The 20,410-nt window shown below is 40.3% G+C and overlaps 1 protein-coding gene across 8 annotated transcripts in view; it reads right to left on the reverse strand.

Moving 5' to 3' along the window:
* Positions 1-1,253: 1,253 nt before the first annotated feature.
* Positions 1,254-20,410, reverse strand: part of PCBP3 (poly(rC) binding protein 3) — a 99,291-nt gene continuing 80,134 nt past the window's right edge. For 4 of the 8 annotated variants that reach the window (XM_040357619.1, XM_040357616.1, XM_040357618.1 and 1 more), the window contains 3 exons: positions 13,097-13,266; positions 2,754-2,876; positions 1,254-1,563 (listed from right to left, as the gene is read on the reverse strand). In XM_040357619.1, coding sequence (XP_040213553.1) covers positions 2,795-2,876; positions 13,097-13,266 — 252 coding nt within the window. In that variant the 3' untranslated portion in view covers positions 1,254-1,563; positions 2,754-2,794. Of the gene's footprint in view, positions 1,564-2,753; positions 2,877-13,096; positions 13,267-20,410 lie in introns of those variants that run through there. The other 4 variants (XM_040357622.1, XM_040357620.1, XM_040357617.1 and 1 more) reach the window with 3 other exon arrangements.

Here is a 20,410-nt window from a genome sequence, read left to right on the forward strand (position 1 = left end):
ATACTGAACTCATCTACTGCCATTCAGCTGTCAAATATCAGAATTTCATTTACTCACTAATGTTCTGGCATCTGATAGTAGTATCAAAATATTAATGAAGGGCCTATAGCAAGGCTTATTCTAGAGACCCTACATATAACTTTGGCCTAGCATCCAATGATCAATTTGAAGACTAACATAGTTTGAAAGAACCACAAGGTGTCTTTATCTGAGGGATTTTCCCTTAGAAAACTTGTAGGCCAGATTAGGTTAATTTTAAAGAATTTAATGAATCTTCCAAAAAAAAATTAATAAAAAACCTCCAAAATATTTTAACCCCTCTGCAGCCTGCAGCTCTCTCAATCTGTAGATCCATGAAGACACAATCTCAAAATTTAATTGCAGTGTACCCGCTGGCAAATCTAAGATTGCACTTCATCACTTTGAATATAACCAATATTACATTTAAGTTGGTTTTAATATAATTTTAGATGTTTTCCAAGAAATATAGATAAGAGTAGGAACTTTGTTCTGTAGCTGCTTACATAAGGGTTGTGGGAGTTAGGGAAATCCCTACACATACAGCTATGGAAATTATATTGAAGGTTTTAATCTTCTTTGGAAAGACCCTCTAAATCTTAACGAGCAATGAGCCTACAGTATAAACTCTATAACATCCAATCAGATTTTTTTAATAGGTTAGTTAGAGAACTGTAGCTGTTATCTGATTGGCTTTATAGCATATGACATCAGCTAGTAACACTTTAATAATCAAGCCAAAGTACGAATATACATACAAATGTTATGTGAACATGCTAATTACCAACATAATTATCACAAACACAAATCTAATTATATGCAGTATCACATAACCATTTCATTAAAAATAACACAATACATTAAACAGCAGCAGAATAATTCATGAGAGACATGGATTTTCCAACATACTAATATGTGTCATTTTTCCTAGGTAGCTAAGATGCATAGTCTTTTATTACAATATGCTGCATGCATGAGCTGCTGTGTGATTACCAAACGTAATGTACATTAGCGCAATTCTAAGGCCAGCTAGATCTTGTATGTACCAATAAGCATACAATGGCTCACAGTGGACTGTGCATGAGTGTACTGCAATATAGATATATATCTATATATATAGAGATATAGATCTACATCTATATCTATATCTATCTCTATATCTACAGATATAGAGATAGATATATATCTATAAATATCTATCTATAGAGAGATAGAGAGATAGAGAGATAGATAGATAGATAGATAGATAGATAGATAGATAGATAGATAGATAGATAGATAGATAGATAGATAGATAGATAGGTTTATATATTGGCTTGTATATGATGAAGTGAACTGTTGAATATGATGGCTGGGTTTCTATGTATCTACTGAGTTATCTGCTGGAAATACATGCATTCACTCAAAATGTCCCATGAGCAGCTTTGGCAAGTCCTGGTCTGCAGTGAGAGTCAAAATTCTTGAGGACATTTGTTGGCAGTAACCAGAAGGGTCAGAATATGAGGAAATTACAGAGTGCCCATCCCAGTAACCTCAGACGTTAGCCTGGAAAGAAACAGTAGAGGGAAGAGAAAAAGGAAAAAGAGCTTTGTGATGAAAATGCCAATGCATTCAGGAAAAAGATGATACAGCAAAAGAAAAAGAAATATAAAACAGCAACAATGTGCCATATAATATAAATAAACAGAATATAGTTATATATCTAAAGTAAAACCAAGCTATTTGACACCTTACTTGTACCTAATAGGACTGTCAACAATAATGATTTTAACAAAGAGGGTATGGAAACATATTGGGCAATGCATTAAGGGGGATCTGTATTGGTAAATAGAACCCCCACTTTAAATGGACCCCAATAAGTTATTAACGTTTGACACAGACCTAATTACACAATATAATGAAAGGAAATGATAAAATATTTGGAAAATATTGTAAATTCAGCAAGTGGCAAAACTTGATTTTCCAGAATCAGTCTCCAACATAATAATTGAGAAGGCTGCATTCACATATGATCGCAGGTGGAATCGTTGCAACTCCGCCACACGATTTCAAATGGCTGCGCGTTTGTGATGCCATTACTTCGAATGGCACTCCAATCATAACACAATTCTGTTGTGATTGTCACACAGTAAATCATGCTGCAATCGCAACAAGCATAATCTTATTTCGGGCGACAGTGTTACACGTTGAAATTTTCCTCGATTGCAGCGTTTTACAGTCTTTTGAAATTGCAGGGCAGAATCGCGGCAATTCTGCCTGCGATCATGTGCGAATGCAGCCTAAAAGCTGCTCTAGAGACATACCATAATCATTTATTGAAACATCCTTTTCTCGACTATTAGGCCATGTAAGCAATTCTTGGACATGTGGTTTATACTACTGCCTACAAGAGGTTTGAACTCTGGCAAACAAAAATATTAAGCCAGCTCCTAAACCACCCCACCTAATACTGTAATGCCTCAGATCTGTGAGCAACCAGTACATAATGCCAATAATATAGTGAGGTGGGACCTGTCTCCCTCAATTGACATCCAGGAAAAGATTTTATGATAAGTACAAAAATATGTCCAAAAGCTTTGGCAGTGTCCAATCACCTGAGAGTAGCAGGCTATATAAATATCTAGCCTGTGTTCTGAACGGTATGATTAAGATGTCTTATTTTCTTTATCGTCCATTGAGGGACACAGCATAGTAGTAATTTTTTGACATATGGGACATTTTATTTTATTGTTTACCTAAATGGCATATTAGCATTTATGTTTGGCCAGAGAGCCATTTAGTAGAGTTTCGAAATCATCTCTGGGTGGAGCTGAACCAATTCAAATTCTGAATCAAGGGCGTAATGCAGCTGCAGGAACCTGAGGAAGAAAGAGTTTGGAAGTTGGAATTTGTTTTTCAGTCTGTCAAAAGTGAATAACCCAGAACCATTGCAGATATCCTTCAAGTTTTTGATGCCCCTGCCGACCCATAATCCGGGGTTCGGTAGAGAGTGAAATTCCCTCAGACTGGGATTACACCAGAGTGATGTATTAGGGGACCATATGACTTTTAGGTTTTATTACCACCGCGTGTCAAGCCCTGATGACCGCTTTCATAGCCTCTGTTGAAAGTAACAGAGTACTCCCCATCCCCCAATATAGGGCATTACCAAGAGCCTCATAAGATCCCACATGTGCTGCCTCTAAGACTACTAACGCACTGGTATCGTCCGAGACCAGTCAATTGTGGGCATGAGTGAGCATCGCTGCCAAGTAGTATGTGTGGAAGTCAGGGCAGGCAAGCCCCCCCTGTGTACAGGCCCTGTGTATAATTTTCTTGCTAAATCTGTCTGGATGTGATTGCCATAGAAAGGAAGCCACTAGGGAAACTAATTGTTGGAAAAGGATTTTAGGTATTAAGGTAGTGCCTTAAAATATACAATAGAACTGGAAGCAGTTTAATTTTAATTAAATTCATTTTTCCTATAAGGGTTAGTGAGATATTTAACCAGGCCTTTAACTTAGATTTACACCACTGCAGCACTGGGGACAGATTAAGTTTACTGAACTCCTGAGTGTTGGGAGAGATATTGATCCCTAGGTATTTAATGGTACTTGCCCATTGCAGAGGTATATTAGGATTACTCAGCTGCTTTGCCCCTGGATCTATGGAAAGAACGAGTGACTTGTTCCAGTTGGTATGGAGGCCAGAAAGAATTGCAAAGCGATCCAGGATCTGGAGCATCGCGGAAAGTGAATGGCTAGGGTCTTGCAAAAAGGGGATTAGATCATCATTATATAATGCTAGCTTCTCGACTATTGAGCCGACCCAGATCCCAGACACCTCAGCTGACTTCTGCAGGGCCTCCACCAAGGACTCCATCAACAGGGCAAACAGAACAGGGGAGAGAGGGCACCGCTGCCTTGTCCCCCTCCCAATAGGGAAGGAGGGCAAAAGTTTGCCGTTCAATTTATTATAGGCCATAGGGGACTTTTGAAGTAGACCGAATCATTTCCGAAAGGTTGGTCCGAAGCCAAAACCTTCAGGAACCTGCATCATATATGACCATCTGACTGTGTCGAAGGCCTTCTCTATGTCGAGGGCTACCAAGACACGAGAGGCACCCTCCTCGGTTGGGAGCTGGAGATGGGTGAAGACTAAGATTTGTGTTCGTAGACTTGCCAGACATAAAGCCGGTCTAGTCTATATTGACAAGGGACAGCAGTACCTGCATAAACCTATTGGCTAGCAAATTGGTAAGTATGTTAAGGTCGTAATTCAGTAACAATATGGGCCTATAGGATGAACGACAAAGGGGGTCCTTCCCTGGTTTGGATAGCAATACAATGTATGCCTGGTACATACTGTCTGTCAATCTCCCGGTTTCCAGGTACTCTGCAAAGAGTTGAGTTAGTCTGGGGACCAGAACTTCTGCTGCCTTTGAATAGTTTTATGTATTTCCTAGTCTATACAAAATTAAGGAAAAAAATGTTTAGATATACTTTAAATATTGGGGTTCTTTAGCCTTTTAAGCTAAGTGACAGACAGAAAAAAAAATAGGTGATTATTTTCCGCACCAAAAACCACAGGCCTGGGTTCTTAGCCCTAAAGCCTGGTACACATGATGAGAATATCGGGTGAATGATCGTGTGTTTGTTTTTTACATGCTAGTCTCACGTCAAAAATGAAGAAGTTACTAAACTTACGAAAATTCTTGTACGACAGAATACAATGTCGGAAGTGATGTAATGTGTTGTAGGGTTGTATTGTAATGCAGTTTTGTTTCTGAGCGTGCTTGATCTTGCTCTTCCTATTTTTTTTTTTTTCAGACGAATACTGTACTGTTTAAACCAAAAGCACATTTGTCCCTTTGGACAATTTTGCATGAACTGTCGTGATCAGCTCTCGAAAGCTGTGTACCAACAATCAGATTATCTTATGATTGCTTCGAAAGTGGTATTTTCATCCAAATTTTCTGATCGTGTGTACTAGGCAGAAAACCTAATGCACATGATTCAATATTGCTTGGCTCTGAAGTTTGTACAGCTGCATATAGAGTAATTTGTCACGTTAAGTTAAATAATATTTAAATAAATAAAGAATAAAAAGTTTCATGACAATTTCTGACCTTTTCCTATCAGCCTCTCTGTTTTCCCTTCTGGTGATAGTAAAAACTGTGACAGTCACAAAATTATAACATTTGGTTCATATGGTACTTGAGTTACATTAACATTTGAATTTATGCCAAGCTGACAATGATATGTCTGGATACAGATACTATGTGGTTAGCCGTAGCCAAGCACGGATTGTTTTGAAAATGATATAATGCAGAAAGAACTGCTAAAGAGCTTATTAATCTTACTTTGAAAATATTTGGATTTAATTAGACAGGTTAAATATAAAGACATGCCTGCAAAAAGGCCACTGGTTTGTCCTGCAGTATCTCATCCCCATACAACCATCCATGGACTAAACTGTTTCATAGGGGTAGATTCACAAAGGGCGTCCTAACTTTGCGGCGGCGTAGCGTATCGTGTTTACACTACGTCGCCGTAAGTTAGCGAGGCAAGTACATGATTCACAAAGTACTTGCCTGCTAAGTTATGGCAGTGTAGCGTAAATCGGGCGGGCGTAAGGGCGGCTAATTCAAATTTGGCTGAGGGGGCGTGTTTTATGTTAATGGGGCTTGACCTGACGTGATTGACGTATTTTACGAACGGCGCATGCGCCGTCTGCCTACATATCCCAGTGTGCATTGCGGCTAAGTATGCCGCACGGTCCTATTGATTTAGACGTGGATGTAAATGACGTAAAACCCTATTCACGGACGACTTACGCAAACTACGTAAAATTTAGACGCGGGAGCGGTGGCCATACTTAACATTACTATTCCAGCTATTTGATGGAATAACTTTAGGCCTGCTAATGCATTACGTAAACGGCGTATCTGTACTGCGTCGGCCGGGCGTACGTTCCTGAATAGGCGTATCTAGTGATTTACATATTCTACGCCGACCGCAATGGAAGCGCCACCTAGCGGCCAGCCTAAATATTGCACCCTAAGATAGGACGGCGCAAGCCGTCGTATCTTAGATAGGTTTAAGTGTATCTCTGTTTGAGAATACACTTAAACTTAGGTCGGCGCAGATTCCGAGTTAGGTCGGCGTATCTACTGATACGCCGGCCTAACTCTATGTGAATCTAGCCCATAGAACAGCATTTTAAATGTGCTAAAACAACTCTGCATCTTTGTTTAGTAAATATCTGAACATATTCATTTTAGTTCTTATTATAACATAGAAAACAAACCATTTAAAAAAAATACTCCATAGCTTGTATGTCAAAGGAGTCTGGCGCCACCCAGAGTCCCCTCACCCATTCAGCTTAAAGTGCTTGTAGAGTAAAGAAACATGTATTAATTACTTTGATACTCTCTGTTTTAGGTCCCTGTTCAGTACAGTGTGTGTGCTTTCCTAAATGTATAATTCTATATACCTTCTTTGCAGAGATCTGCTGTGTTGTCATGTGACCTCCCTCTGCTTTTCTTCCCAAGTAAATGATTATAGTGGGAGGGGCTAATATTCCCCTTTGATGATGAATGCAAGCTGGCAGAGGGAGGTCACATGACTGCACAGCAAAGCTCTGCAAAGAAGGTATTTAGTATTAGAATTTTAGAATTTTTAGGAATTTAAGTACACACACTGTACTGAACAGGGACCTAAAACAGAGAGGATCAAAGGGTACAGGAGCTTTTTATTTAGAGTTACAACCCCTTTAAGGGGCTTCAAAATTCTTGTATCATTAGGAGAAAACTGGCCTTTGGATTTTGAGTAGCAAATCTTGGTATGGATCCTGGATCCTGGAGGATTTGTAAAGTATGTGTGAGATGAAGAATCCAACCCTGGGTCTAAGTCTTGATGGTGACCAGCAACTGTTGATATGCAGGTGTGAACAGGCCTTATGGTTTTGTGAGACGATTAGAGTTTAGGGCTCCACTCTCCTGAGGAAGCATTTGTGCTGCCAGGAGCAACAGAAGGTTCACGGACACACGGGAAGAGGGGGGTGTCTGTCTGCATTAACCAGGCTAATACCTGGAGATACAGTGTGGACACTGTCATGTTCTGGCCTGAGAGGCTACATTCCAATAGGCTGAGAGCCAGTGTAGCCCTAGTTGGAGCTGCTTTTTAGGATGGAGTCTGTAGTTTTGAGATGGATACTGTGTGATGCTGAAATTCCTGCATGGGAAATTCAAGTGTAGGAAACTTTATTTTTCCAAAAAAGTGGGTGAAGAAAGCCCTTAAATTAATGTTGGTGAGTTAACTGCATCCTCAATCTCCACATGTGTATGAGCGAGATTTAAAGAGTAGCTCCATTTTTGTTAAAACAAAATCCCAAAATTTGTTAAAACAAAAAAAATTGTTAAAACAAAATTGCAAGGTTTTTTTTAACAAACTTTGTTGCACATTCATACCTTTTGGTATTCTGGAGAAATGGCAGTTTTTTTTGTCAGTGTCAATGTGATTTGTGAATCTGCATGGGAATGGGTTTGTAATTAGCAATCAAATGCTGCACATGCAGGGTTCTAATGAGGCAAATTGCAGGGTCTGCATCCCTTTAGACATGGTTTCTCTTTGGGAGTATCTCACCAAAAATACAAATTTTGTTGTAGGGAATGCTCAAAATTTGGTTTGTATCTTAGTGCAGACTGGGAAAATCAGTAATCTAATCACACAAGCAGGAAATGACATACCTGGGAGGCATTCTGTACACCATGCATGTACAGAATGACTCCAGATAACCATATTGCATTGAATTTTACAGAAATTTCCTGAGCTGCAGATTGAAAATGAAAGGTAATTTTAAATAACATTCAAATACAATATGACTTGTGTTGCAATTGTATACGCTATATTATTATTTTTTATTTGCTAATTTATTTTCCCACAAATGTGGAGTTACCCTTTAAAGTAGAAGTTTAGACACAACTTTTTTTCATTTTGGATAGAAAAAGGGAGGGTTATAACCCATGTCAAATTTTGTTTCGTCATCTGTGTCCCATTGTGGAGATTTCCCTTCACTTTCTACCCCATAGCAGAACACAGGACATGGATGGAAATCCAAATTAGGGTAATTTCTTGGAGTCCCCCAGATGACCAGAACTTTTGTCCACATTGGAATATTACTTTTCTGGGAAAACCCCAAATTTTGGATTTTCTTTTACTTCCCCTTTCAATGATAATGGTAAACAGAACAAATAGAGAGGGTAAATCTCTTTAACGGGGCACAGGCAGCAATAAAAACTGGCAAGTGGTCTAATCTTTCCCCACTTTTTCCAAAACTACATTTTTTTGCCTTAAGTTATACTTTAATAGTAGATAAGTAAATACTAAAATCTCCATAAACCTAACAGAGAGTTTTTATTTCCTCAGGTATGAAAATGTAATAAATATTACTGCCCTCCTCTCTTAAAATCTTTAATCTTACCGCACACACGGCTCATGTGTAAGGTAAGGTCTACAGGATTGGATATATCAGTTTGTAAATGGATAGAAAACTGGCTGAAAGACAGAATTCAGAGAGTCGTGGTTAATGATTCTTACTCTGAATGGTCCAATGTTATCAGTGGTGTACCCCAAGGTTCAGTGCTGGGACCCTTACTTTTCAATATATTTATAAATGATATTGGGTCTGAGATCAAAAGTAACATTTCTGTCTTTGCAGATGACACCAAGCTATGCAGTGGAATAACGTCCTTGCAGGATGTCGCCAATTTACAAGCCGACCTTAATGCTCTGTCTAATTGGGCGACTGAGTGGCAGATGAGGTTTAATGTTGATAAATGTAAAGTTATGCACTTAGGGACTAAGAATATGCATGCATCATACATACTAGGGGGAGTACAACTGGGGGGATCTGTAGTGGAGAAGGATCTGGGGGTTTTAGTTGATCATAAGCTCAATAATGGCATGCAATGCCAAGCTGCGGTTTCCAAAGCGAGCAAAGTCCTTTCTTGTATTAAGAGAGGTATGGACTCCAGAGACAGAGATATAATTTTGCCCCTGTACAAATCATTAGTAAGACCTCATCTGGAATATGCAGTTCAGTTTTGGGCACCAGTTCTCAAAAAGGATATCGGAGAACTGGAGAAAGTGCAGAGAAGAGCAACCAAACTGATAAGAGGCATGGAGGAGCTCAGCTATGAGGAAAGATTAGAAGAACTAAATCTATTCACTCTTGAGAAGAGGAGAATTAGGGGGGATATGATCAACATGTACAAATATATAAGAGGTCCATACAGTGTACTTGGTGTTGAGTTATTCACTTTACGGTCAACACTGAGGACAAGGGGGCACTCTTTACGTCTAGAGGAAACGAGATTTCACCTCCAAATACGGAAAGGTTTTTTCACAGTAAGAGCTGTGAAAATGTGGAACAGACTCCCTCCAGAGGTGGTTCTGGCCAGCTCAGTAGATTGCTTTAAGAAGGGCCTGGATTCTTTCCTAAATGTACATAAAATAACTGAGTACTAAGATTTGTAGGTAAAGTTGATCCAGGGTAAATCCGATTGCCTCTCGGGGGATCAGGAGGGAATTTTTTCCCCTGCTGTAGCAAATTGGATCATGCTCTGCTGGGGTTTTTTGCCTTCCTCTGGATCAACTGTGGGTATGGAGTTGGGTGTATGGGATTGTATTGTGTTTTTTATTTTGTTTGTTTATTTTTTGTGGTTGAACTGGATGGACTTGTGTCTTTTTTCAACCTGACTAACTATGTAACTATGTAATGTAACAACTGCACTATGATTGACAATATAGATACATATAGATACATATGGGGAATTAGAGCATTCGTGAGGAAGAGGACAGAGGGAATAATATAGACAAGGTGGTGAGGAGACCCCAATGCTAGTTTAATGTCAAAAAGAAAATGTAATGAAGAATTACCGGTAATTTCTCTCTGTGTCACTAAAGCTTACAAAAATTGTACAGAGTACCTTCATCATGTTATAGGCCGTTGTTATTTGACTTTACTTGGCTTTTCTGACATTTTGGAAATAATTACCTTCTTGGGTACCAATACAATAAGAATTTCTTGCATTAAAAGTTTAACCTCCCTGGCGGTATGATTCTTTCAGAAAAAAGGTGCTAAAAGAGGTACCATTATTTGCAAGGAAATTTGGTGATTTGTACTGTAGGCCTGCAATTCTTAGGAATAACTCACTTAAATCTGACCAAACAAGAGTCTAGTAGGCATCCTGGGTATGACATTTTTTTTAAAACAAAATTATAAATTATAATATAATAAATAATTAGAAATAATTATAACAAATAATAATATAATTATAATGAAAATTATTCAATAATGTAATCAACTCAAAATCACTGAAATTTGCTCAGTTGCAGAATTGTCGCTGTCATTACTTTTATATTTGTATGACGAATTTCCCCACAAATCGCTATCGCACAGTTCTGCAAGTGATTATAATTTATTATCACTGTTTTCTAGCTGCTCTAAAACCATTTTTGACATAAAGGGACACTTTTGGTTGCTATGGACAATCTACAGTTTGCAGTCAGAAAGAACAGTTTTTATTATATAAAAGTACATGTAGGACACTGGGCAGACCACTAGGGACAAGGGGGGTGTGTATTTTTTACATACAGTACTGTAATCTATAAGATTACAGTAGACAATTATATACAATAAAGCGCATGTGGTAAATCCTGTAAAGGAAAAAGAGAGCCTTCTGAGCAATAAGTCCTGTAAGCTAGATGAGCTTGTACCATGAGTGACAGTTTGTTTTACCGGGCAGCCATGCAGGGGGAGCTGAAGCAACACTCCAAGTACATATGATAAAAGAAATAACAAAAAGGAAGCAGGCGCCACTAGGTGAACTGTACAGCTTTTACTCAGTGTTTGAAATAAAAGTACTCACATTAAATTAAGGAATTCAGGCATGTAGTTGTTGTCCTGCGATTCGTCCGGGTCCAACCGATAGATGTGAGTATCCTTGGGTCTCTATCACAGCGCTGGTGTTGTGCTGTGTTTGTAGGTGTAACCTTGCTGGGTCCGTACACTTGATTGTAGGGGTTGTAGGTGCACAGATGTGCCGATGGAGACGCCGGAGCGCACGTTGAAGCGCACGCTTGTGGATGCTATGGTTGCGGGGAGAAAGATGATGTCATCGCCTGGGGACAGCAATGTGCGACGCGTTTCCGTGCATGTGCTGTGGTTCGATGGGAAGACGTACACACAGCGCGCACCTTTGTCAAGCACCTTTGTCAGAGCTTGACAAAGGTGCGCGCTGTGTGTACGTCTTCCCATCGAACCACAGCACATGCACGGAAACGCGTCGCACATTGCTGTCCCCAGGCGATGACGTCATCTTTCTCCCCGCAACCATAGCATCCACAAGCGTGCGCTTCAACGTGCGCTCCGGCGTCTCCATCGGCACATCTGTGCACCTACAACCCCTACAATCAAGTGTACGGACCCAGCAAGGTTACACCTACAAACACAGCACAACACCAGCGCTGTGATAGAGACCCAAGGATACTCACATCTATCGGTTGGACCCGGACGAATCGCAGGACAACAACTACATGCCTGAATTCCTTAATTTAATGTGAGTACTTTTATTTCAAACACTGAGTAAAAGCTGTACAGTTCACCTAGTGGCGCCTGCTTCCTTTTTGTTATTTCTTTTATCATATAAGATTACAGTATACTGTATGTATTGTGTTTGTTTACCTTTTTGAATTTGGCGCCGTTCTCCGCTCCCGTGCGTTGTAACATCGCAGGGAACGGAGATCGGCGGCACAGAAGGACACTGTGTGAATCGAGCGAGGTCCCGCTCACTCACACAGCGCGGTGGCATCGCTGGATCCAGGGACAAGGTAAGTAAACACTGCATGTGGATCCAGCGAGGCGAGCCCGAGTATGACTCGGGGTTACCGATCGTAGCCAAAAAATCTCACCCCGAGTCAGACTCAGGAACACCGCCAGGGGGGTTAAAAACCCATGTCATAGAGGTACGCGTAAAAGGATTTTCATTTATTTATTTTTTATGAAAATGTAAAACTTGTTTTCGCAATTGTACAGAAACTACATATACTAATGTATTTCAATTAAAGTAGAACCAAAGGCAAATACATTTGGATAGGGTAAGGGAGGGTTATAACTCCTGTTAGATTTTTTTTTTCGCCATATGTATCCCATTGCGGAGATTCGCTGCCACTTTCTGTTCCATAGCCAAAACAAGAAGTGAGAGGTAATCACTTAAATAAAGGGCTTCCTTGGGAACCACCAGGTCACTAGTCACTAGTGTCCCTACTGCAAGATTTTCCCTCTATTACTTTTCTGGGGACAACCTTGGGTCACCAGCTTTTCATCAAGCTTTAGCAGCAATTGTTTCTTTTGGTATTTAACACTATAGGATTGTAAAAGACCTGGAGCACCTTTGGGTGCCCCAAGAAGAGTAGTTTTTTAGTGCAGCCCATGTAACATCCCATGAGGAACAGTGGGTGTGGCCAAATGGTGTTAAAAATGGGAGAAGTTTAAGGAACCCAGTTAAATCAAACAAGGTCAGTCTGTCCCCCAGTACACCCCCCCCCCCCCGATCAGTCTGTACTCCAGTACATCCCCCCAGGTCAGTCTGTCTTCCAGTATAATCACTCCTTGGTCATTCTAACCCCCAGTACATCCCCCAGGTCCATCTGTCCCCCAGTATAATCCCCCCAGGCAAGTCTGTATCCCAGTTAAAACAGCCCCCCCACAATGTAATTAAAAACACTGAAGCTGATGGGAAGGGAGAGAGGGATAGGAGGACTGGTGCTGCAGGGCTGCCACTGATGTGCCCGGCTTTCAGATGGATGGAAACCCAGACACAGTAACTGAAACCCGAACTGTCTGGGTGAACACTCTATCCTAAATTAAAAAAAAAAAGTTTTGCCTTTAGTTATACTATAATAACATGTGGTGATTTATTGAAGGATTCTATAAACAAAGTCAAATTGGTTCTATCACCACTGATAAGACACTGAACAATCAAACACTGTTCTGCAAATCTGGAGTTGAATGATATGCAGTGGTATGCACTGACCTGGCGTTTATGAGGTACTGAGCGAGGCTGATGTTAGCTGGACTCCCAGTGATGGTGATCTGGCGCTCTGCTGACCCCTCCATGGCACTGGCAATTTTGATTTGTGCTCCAGACATCTGTCGAATTTCATTGATTTTGGTCCCTTGGCGTCCGATGATGCAACCTATTAGCTGGAAAAGGAGAGCAGTTGAAACATGCCCAGGGGTAAAAAGTGAATGCAGAAAGATTTGGGCAAAACAATTTTGAGACAGAAATGTTTTTATAATTTGTGAAATAAATATGTTTGAAAATGTTAATTTAGTTCAGTATGAAGATACATGATTAAAGGAGGATTGTGAAGAAAAAATTTACTTTGTAGGTACTACTTAAAAAAGTAACAAAATATTTTTAATATTACATAAATATATACAAATTTTATACTAGATGCATCAAATACTATTTATCTATTGAGTGCCTTCCTGTGGTTCTATATGTGGTTCTTTCTTTCCCTTTGTTGTTTTATGTATTCTACTGTAGGTGACCGTGAGTGCCTTCCTGTGGTTCTATATGCTCTATATACCTGTGGCCGAGAATGTGTTTCCAGCACGACCGCATCGCACTGATACTCGGCGACATTGTGCCTACATTTCCCACTCGCTGGAATAGAAAAAGCACATTCCAGCGAGCACGTCATAGAAGCGATGGGGATCCGACTTGGATTCCCGCCAATTCTAGCCGCGGCGTTTGGTATGAATCATGAGGGGGAACTCTATGCCAAATTTTAAATAAAAAACCGGCATGGGTTCCCCCCCAGGGGCATTTCAGGCCCTTAGGTCTGGTATGGGTTGTAAGGAGAACCCCCCTACGCCGAAGAAAACTTTTTTTTATTTAAAATTTGGCGTGGAGTTCCCCCTCATGATTCATACCAAATTCCGCAGTTAGAATTGGCGGAAATCCAAGTTGGATCCCCGTCGCTTCTATGATGGCTTTTTCCCCAACGCGGCGAGCCGACTCGGCGCTTGCTCCCGCGACGGGGCTCGTAGGTGGTCAATCTCGCCGAGAAAGGGAGCGAGATTGACACAATATCACGGTCACCTACAGTAGAATACATAAAACAACAAAGGGAAAGAAAGAACCACATATAGAACCACAGGAAGGCACTCAATCGATAAATATCACTGATGTGGGGATATACATGATGAAAAAGCCCACGCTGGAATAGAAAAAGAGTGGAAAAAGGTGGAGTTGCGCTAACAAATATAATAATGGTGTTTATCCCGTAAATAAGGGAATAAATAAAAAAATCCAGTGATAAAGAAAAAATATTTTTCTCAATAATAAAAACTGAAGAGTCTTAGGATAAAAAATGTGATAACTGAAATCATAAAATCATAAAGTCATTTCTGTGAACGATCAAGTACATAAACAACTTGTTCAGAAATGGTGAAGATCTGGAAAGAAGACAAACAATGGACATGGATCCCAACTTTCTGGTATTGATGACCCTTACCAGATAAATTGATCCTTATGGATCAGGCCAAGCAAGCAGCCACACACCTGGACTGCACAGGGGATCAGAATCTTTAGGATCTTCCCAATGGTTCTCCAGCAGAGTGTCCAAGAAAAAAACAAATAGGCAGAAATAGTGTGATACTGTATGGAACACTTATAGGTAATTATCACCCAGTGACTGGCAGACCAACAGTGTAACAAAAAAGACCACCACCACAGCACACACTGCTCCTTACCAGAGCCCTAGGAATGGCTAACGCAAACAGCAAATGAAGTGTGTGCAGCAGGAGAGGGACTCGTCAGATCGATCCTCAAGCAGATATTCGGGTGGTAAATACGCATGTGGAAGAGAACTCACAATAGTGTGACATCATTTAGGGATTTATTGAATAAAAAAGTAATGCACTTACAGCATGGATGAAAAAAATCAGCATAAAACAGTTCCGGCCGGTAATGGAACGAATTCCTCACTCGCGGTGACGTCAGCACGCCTCCTCCCAACGTTTCGTCCAATCAGACTTGTTCACGGGGTACCATACGCCATGAACAAGTCTGATTTTTTTATGCTGATTGTTTTCATCCATGCTGTAAGTGCATTACTTTTTTATTCAATACATCCCTAAATGATGTCACACTATTGTGAGTTCTCTTCCACATGCGTATTTACCACCCGAATATCTGCTTGAGGATCGATCTGACGAGTCCTTCTCCTGCTGCACACACTTAATTTGCTGTTTGCGTTAGCCATTCCTAGGGCTCTGGTAAGGAGCAGTGTGTGCTGTGGTGGTGGTCTTTTTTGTTACACTGTTGTTCTGCCAGTCACTGGGTGATAATTACCTATAAGTGTTCCATACAGTATCACACTATTTCTGCCTATTTGTTTTTTTCTTGGACACTCTGCTGGAGAACCATTGGGAAGATCCTAAAGATTCTGATCCCCTGTGCAGTCCAGGTGTGTGGCTGCTTGCTTGGCCTGATCCATAAGGATCAATTTATCTGGTAAGGGTCATCAATACCAGAAAGTTGGGATCCATGTCCATTGTTTGTCTTCTTTCCAGATCTTCACCATTTCTGAACAAGTTGTTTATGTACTTGATCGTTCACAGAAATGACTTTATGATTTTATGATTTCAGTTATCACATTTTTTATCCTAAGACTCTTCAGTTTTTATTATTGAGAAAAATATTTTTTCTTCATCACTGGATTTTTTTATTTATTCCCTTATTTACGGGATAAACACCATTATTATATTTGTTAGCGCAACTCCACCTTTTTCCATTGTTCACCTTTGTTTGTATAAACATTTGAGTTTGCAGCTGTATATATTTCACTTGATAAGCGCACTTTTTCTTCCTTTTGATAATAGAAAAAGAGTGTCTCCTGGGTAAACACTACCGAGATTCTTAAAGCATTAAAAGAAGCTCGACATGTTTCTCGATTTGCACATTACTTCCTCAGGAGCTTCTAAATTTCAATAAGAAGAAAAGAAAAACAAATTTAACCACATATAATCATGCACAACAGCCCTACTGGGATCAACAGCATTTGATAGGCAGAGACGCAATTATCCCTCTCCACCCCTCGGGGTGCAGTTGGACTGGTTGGAGTGCTTGGGGGTGGAGGATGACTGTACTGGATACTTCCCAATTACACCAATACTTTGGTGAGTTTTTATGTATCTCATGGCTATTTTTTTAGCCTGTTGTGCATGATTATACATGGTTAAATTTGTTTTTCTTTTTCGTTCAAAGAATTTATTGGTATTTCAGAATAAATCATATTACAAAGCAAGACATGTGTGTAAATAAATCAAAACAAGGAACAGAGGAAATGAAGTGAATCATCACTGTCCATGAAACAGCATAAGATATTAAAACATATATGGTATAAATCACTTACAATAAATGCTACCTGTTAGATATTCAAAATAAGATCAGATAGAAGAGTATTACTCTCTACATGAAATTCAATAAGACCAGTAAAAGAAAGGGGAAAAAAAAAAAGAAACCATAAAAAGGGAAGGGGGGGGTCACACGGCAAACAAAGGTCGTGTATGAAATAAGAACGATTTCAAGTAGGAGATGAATGGCGAGACAGATCCAGAAACTCTGCAGATTCAGTAAAGCGAGTCCAACAACTCCACTTATCATGAAATCTAGTGGGGGAGTCCAAAGATTGACAAATCAAATCCTCTATTTCCGCAATCCGTTCTATTCTTCTTAACCATTCCGAAACGCTAGGAGGGGAAGTATCCTTCCAGTGCCTCGGGATACAAAGTTTGGCTGCATTAATCAATTGTATCGTTATCGTATTTTTGTAAATGTGGTGAGGTAGAGAGGTATGGTGCAGTAGGAATTGGGCAGCTGTGAATTTCGGTGAATAAGAAGTGATGAGAGGGATAATGCGGTGAACCTCTTTCCAAAAGGGTTGTATAATGGGGCAGTCCCACCAAATATGTAAGAGAGTACCCAAAGAGGATTTGCAGCGCCAGCAGGCAGGTGAAGTGGTAGGGCTGAATTTATGAATTTATTTTATCTTATTGAAATTTAGAAGCTCCTGAGGAAGCAATGTTAAAATTGTGAAACATGTCGAGCTACTTTTAAAGTAGGTTGTAAAGGAATTTTTTTCTCCCCTAAATAGCTCCCTTTACCTTAGTGCAGTCGTCCTTTACTTACCTCATCCTTCAATTTTGCTTTTAAATGTCCTTATTTCTTCTGAGAAATGCTAACTTCCTGTTCTTCTGTCTGTAACTACACACCGTAATCCCTGGTGTTGAGAAAGCCTCTTGAGGGGGGAGGGGGCGAGCAGGCAAGTCAGGACACTCTCTACTTTGCAGATAGAGAAAGGAGCTGTGTGTTAGTGGGCGTCCTGACACTCCTGCTTGCCCCCTCCCTCCTCAAGAGGCTTCCTCCACACCAGGGAGAAAGCCTTGCATTACAGTGGTGAGTTACAGACAGAACAGGAAGTGAGGATTTCTCAGAAGAAATAAGGACATTTCGAAGCAAAATGGAAGGATGAGGTAAGTGAAGGAGGACTGCACTAAGGTAAAGGAAGATATTTAGGGAAAAAAATGTTTTCCTTTACAACCCCTTTAATGCTTAAGAACCTTGGTAGTGTTTACCCAGGAGACACTCTTCTTCTATTCCAGCGTGGGCATTTTCATCATGTTTACTTTTTTAAGTAGTGCCTACAAAGTCCATTTTTTCTTCACAATCCTCTATCAATCAACCAGGATGTGGCACTGTGGTTACCGGTAATCAGGGTGTTGATTACCACCCAAGGGCACATGTAATCAATCATTTACGATAAATGATTAAAGGTTGTTTTCAGTTTAATTTGGAATTTCCTGTTTGTCAGTTCCCTGTAAGTTAAACCAAAAAAACCTACTTCCCCATCTACACACAGTCACTTTATTTCACAGTTATTTGTGCATCTATGGGGATATAAATTCAACTTCAATCACTAAATCAAACACACTGTAATCGAACAACCAATTATATAAAAACAAACATATAATACATCAATTATTACATAAGTTTACTATATTCTCCTACATACCAAAAATCAGGCTGAAATAAAAAAAGAGCCAACATTGTGCATTTTCAATTGCTGTTATCCTAACATGTTGCAGGAAATAGAGACTGGAGTATACAGTATCTCACAAAAGTGAGTACACCCCTACATTTTTGTAAATATTTTATTACATCTTTTCATGTGAAAACACTGAAGAAATTACAGTGTAAATTTGCTGTCCCCTCAAAAATAACTGAACAAACAGCCATTAATGCCTAAACCACTGGCAATAAAAGTGAGTACACTCCTAAGTGAAAATGTCCAAATTGGGCCCAATTAGCTATTTTCCCTCTCTGGTGTCACGTGACTCGTTAATGTTACAAGGTCACAGGTGTGAAGGGGAGCAGGAGTGTTAAATTTGGTGTTGTCGCTCTCTCACTCTCTCATACTGTTCACTGGAAGTTCAAAATGGCACCTCATGGCAAAGAACTCTCTGAGGATCTAAGAATTGTTGCTCTACATAAAGATGGCCTAGGCTATAAGAAGGTTGCGGAGACCCTGAAACTAAGCAGCAGCATGGTGTCCAAGACCATACAGCAGTTTAACAGAACAGGTTCCACTCAGAACAGGTCTCGCCGTGGTCAACCAAACAAGTTGAGTGCACAAGCTCAGCGTCATTTCCAGAGGTTGTCTTTGGGAAATAGACATATGAGTGCTGCCAGCATTGCTGCAGAGGTTGAAGGGGTGAGGGGTCAGCCTGTCAGTGCTCAGACCATACTCTGCACACTGCATCAAATTGGTCTGCATGGCTGTCGTCCCAGAAGGAAGCCTCTTCTAAAGATGATGCACAAGAAAGCCTGCAAACAATTTGCTGAAGACAAGCAGACTAAGGACATGGATTACTGGAACCATGTCCTGTGGTCTGAGAGACCAAAATAAACGTATTTGGTTCAGATGGTGTCAAGCGTGTGTGGCGGCAACCAGGTGAGGAGTACAAAGACAAGTGTGTCTTGCATACACTCAAGCATGGTGGTTGGAGTGTCATGGTCTGGGGCTGCATGAGTGCTACTGGCTCTAGGGAGCTACAATTCATTGAGGGAACCATGAATGCCAACATGTACTGTGACATACTGAAGCAGAGCATGATCCCCTCCCTTCGGAGACTGGGCCGCAGGGCAGTATTCCAACATGATAACGACCCCAAACACACCTCCAAGATGACCACTGCCTTGCTAAAGAAGCTGAGGGTAAAGGTGATGGACTGGCCAAGCATGTATCCAAACCTAAACCCTATTGAGCATCTGTGGGGCATCCTCAAAGGAAGGTGGAGGAGTGCAAGGTCTCTAACATCCACCAGCTCTGTGATGTCATCATGGAGGAGTGGAAGAGAACTCCAGTGGCAGAGGGTTGAGACAGTGCTGGAAAATAATGGTGGTCACACAAAATATTGACACTTTCACTTAGGGGTGTACTCACTTATGTTGCCAGCGGTTTAGACATTAATGGTTGTGTGTTGAGTTATTTTGAGGGGACAACAAATTGACACTGTTATACAAGCTGTACAATCACTACTTAACATTGTAGCACAGATATAATAAAATATTTACAAAAAATGTGAGGGGTGCACTCACTTTTGTGAGATACTGTACAGACAGGCTTATAGGAATGGTGAGCATGGGGAGCTCCTGGGTGGTAAAGTGTGGTTGAGCAGTTTGCCTTTGTACAATAATTACATGTATAGGCTTCCTGAATCTCCAAACTCCACCATAGTAGCAAATTTACTACAGAGACCAGCACCAATCTGAAACAGTCAGTAACACTGCAGCTGGATAGTTGTGTCCAGATGTTTATAATTAGAGTGCTAATCTTTTTGTATAATGATATTTACTAGATGTTTTTGTTACCTATATAAATCATTATGTAGACATACTACTAGGCCTTGTGCTGTTGCATCCTATAGCAGTCTCATGGTTTGCTATAGCTATAGTTAAAGAAATAAAAATAAGTTATATAGTTAAGAAGTCTTTAGCTTCCATGTTCTCACCAGCTTTCTACAGTCTTAAAAATTCTTATATACAAGGTCACATAGAACTTGATTTAATAATTGACTGAAGGCATATCTGTTTTGCTGCTTACTGGAACTATATAGTCTAATTCCTCTAGGGCTGCATGCATATTTCAAAGGGAAAATGAAAGATTATCTAGCCGACTGCAACAAAAATGGTTCTTTTAGATACATATAGGTAGATTCACAAAGAGTTAGGCTGGCTTATCAGTAGATAAGCCGACCTAACTCAGAATCTATGCCG

Source organism: Rana temporaria, chromosome 6 (genome assembly GCF_905171775.1).
Source record: "Rana temporaria chromosome 6, aRanTem1.1, whole genome shotgun sequence".
Taxonomy (NCBI): domain Eukaryota; kingdom Metazoa; phylum Chordata; class Amphibia; order Anura; family Ranidae; genus Rana; species Rana temporaria.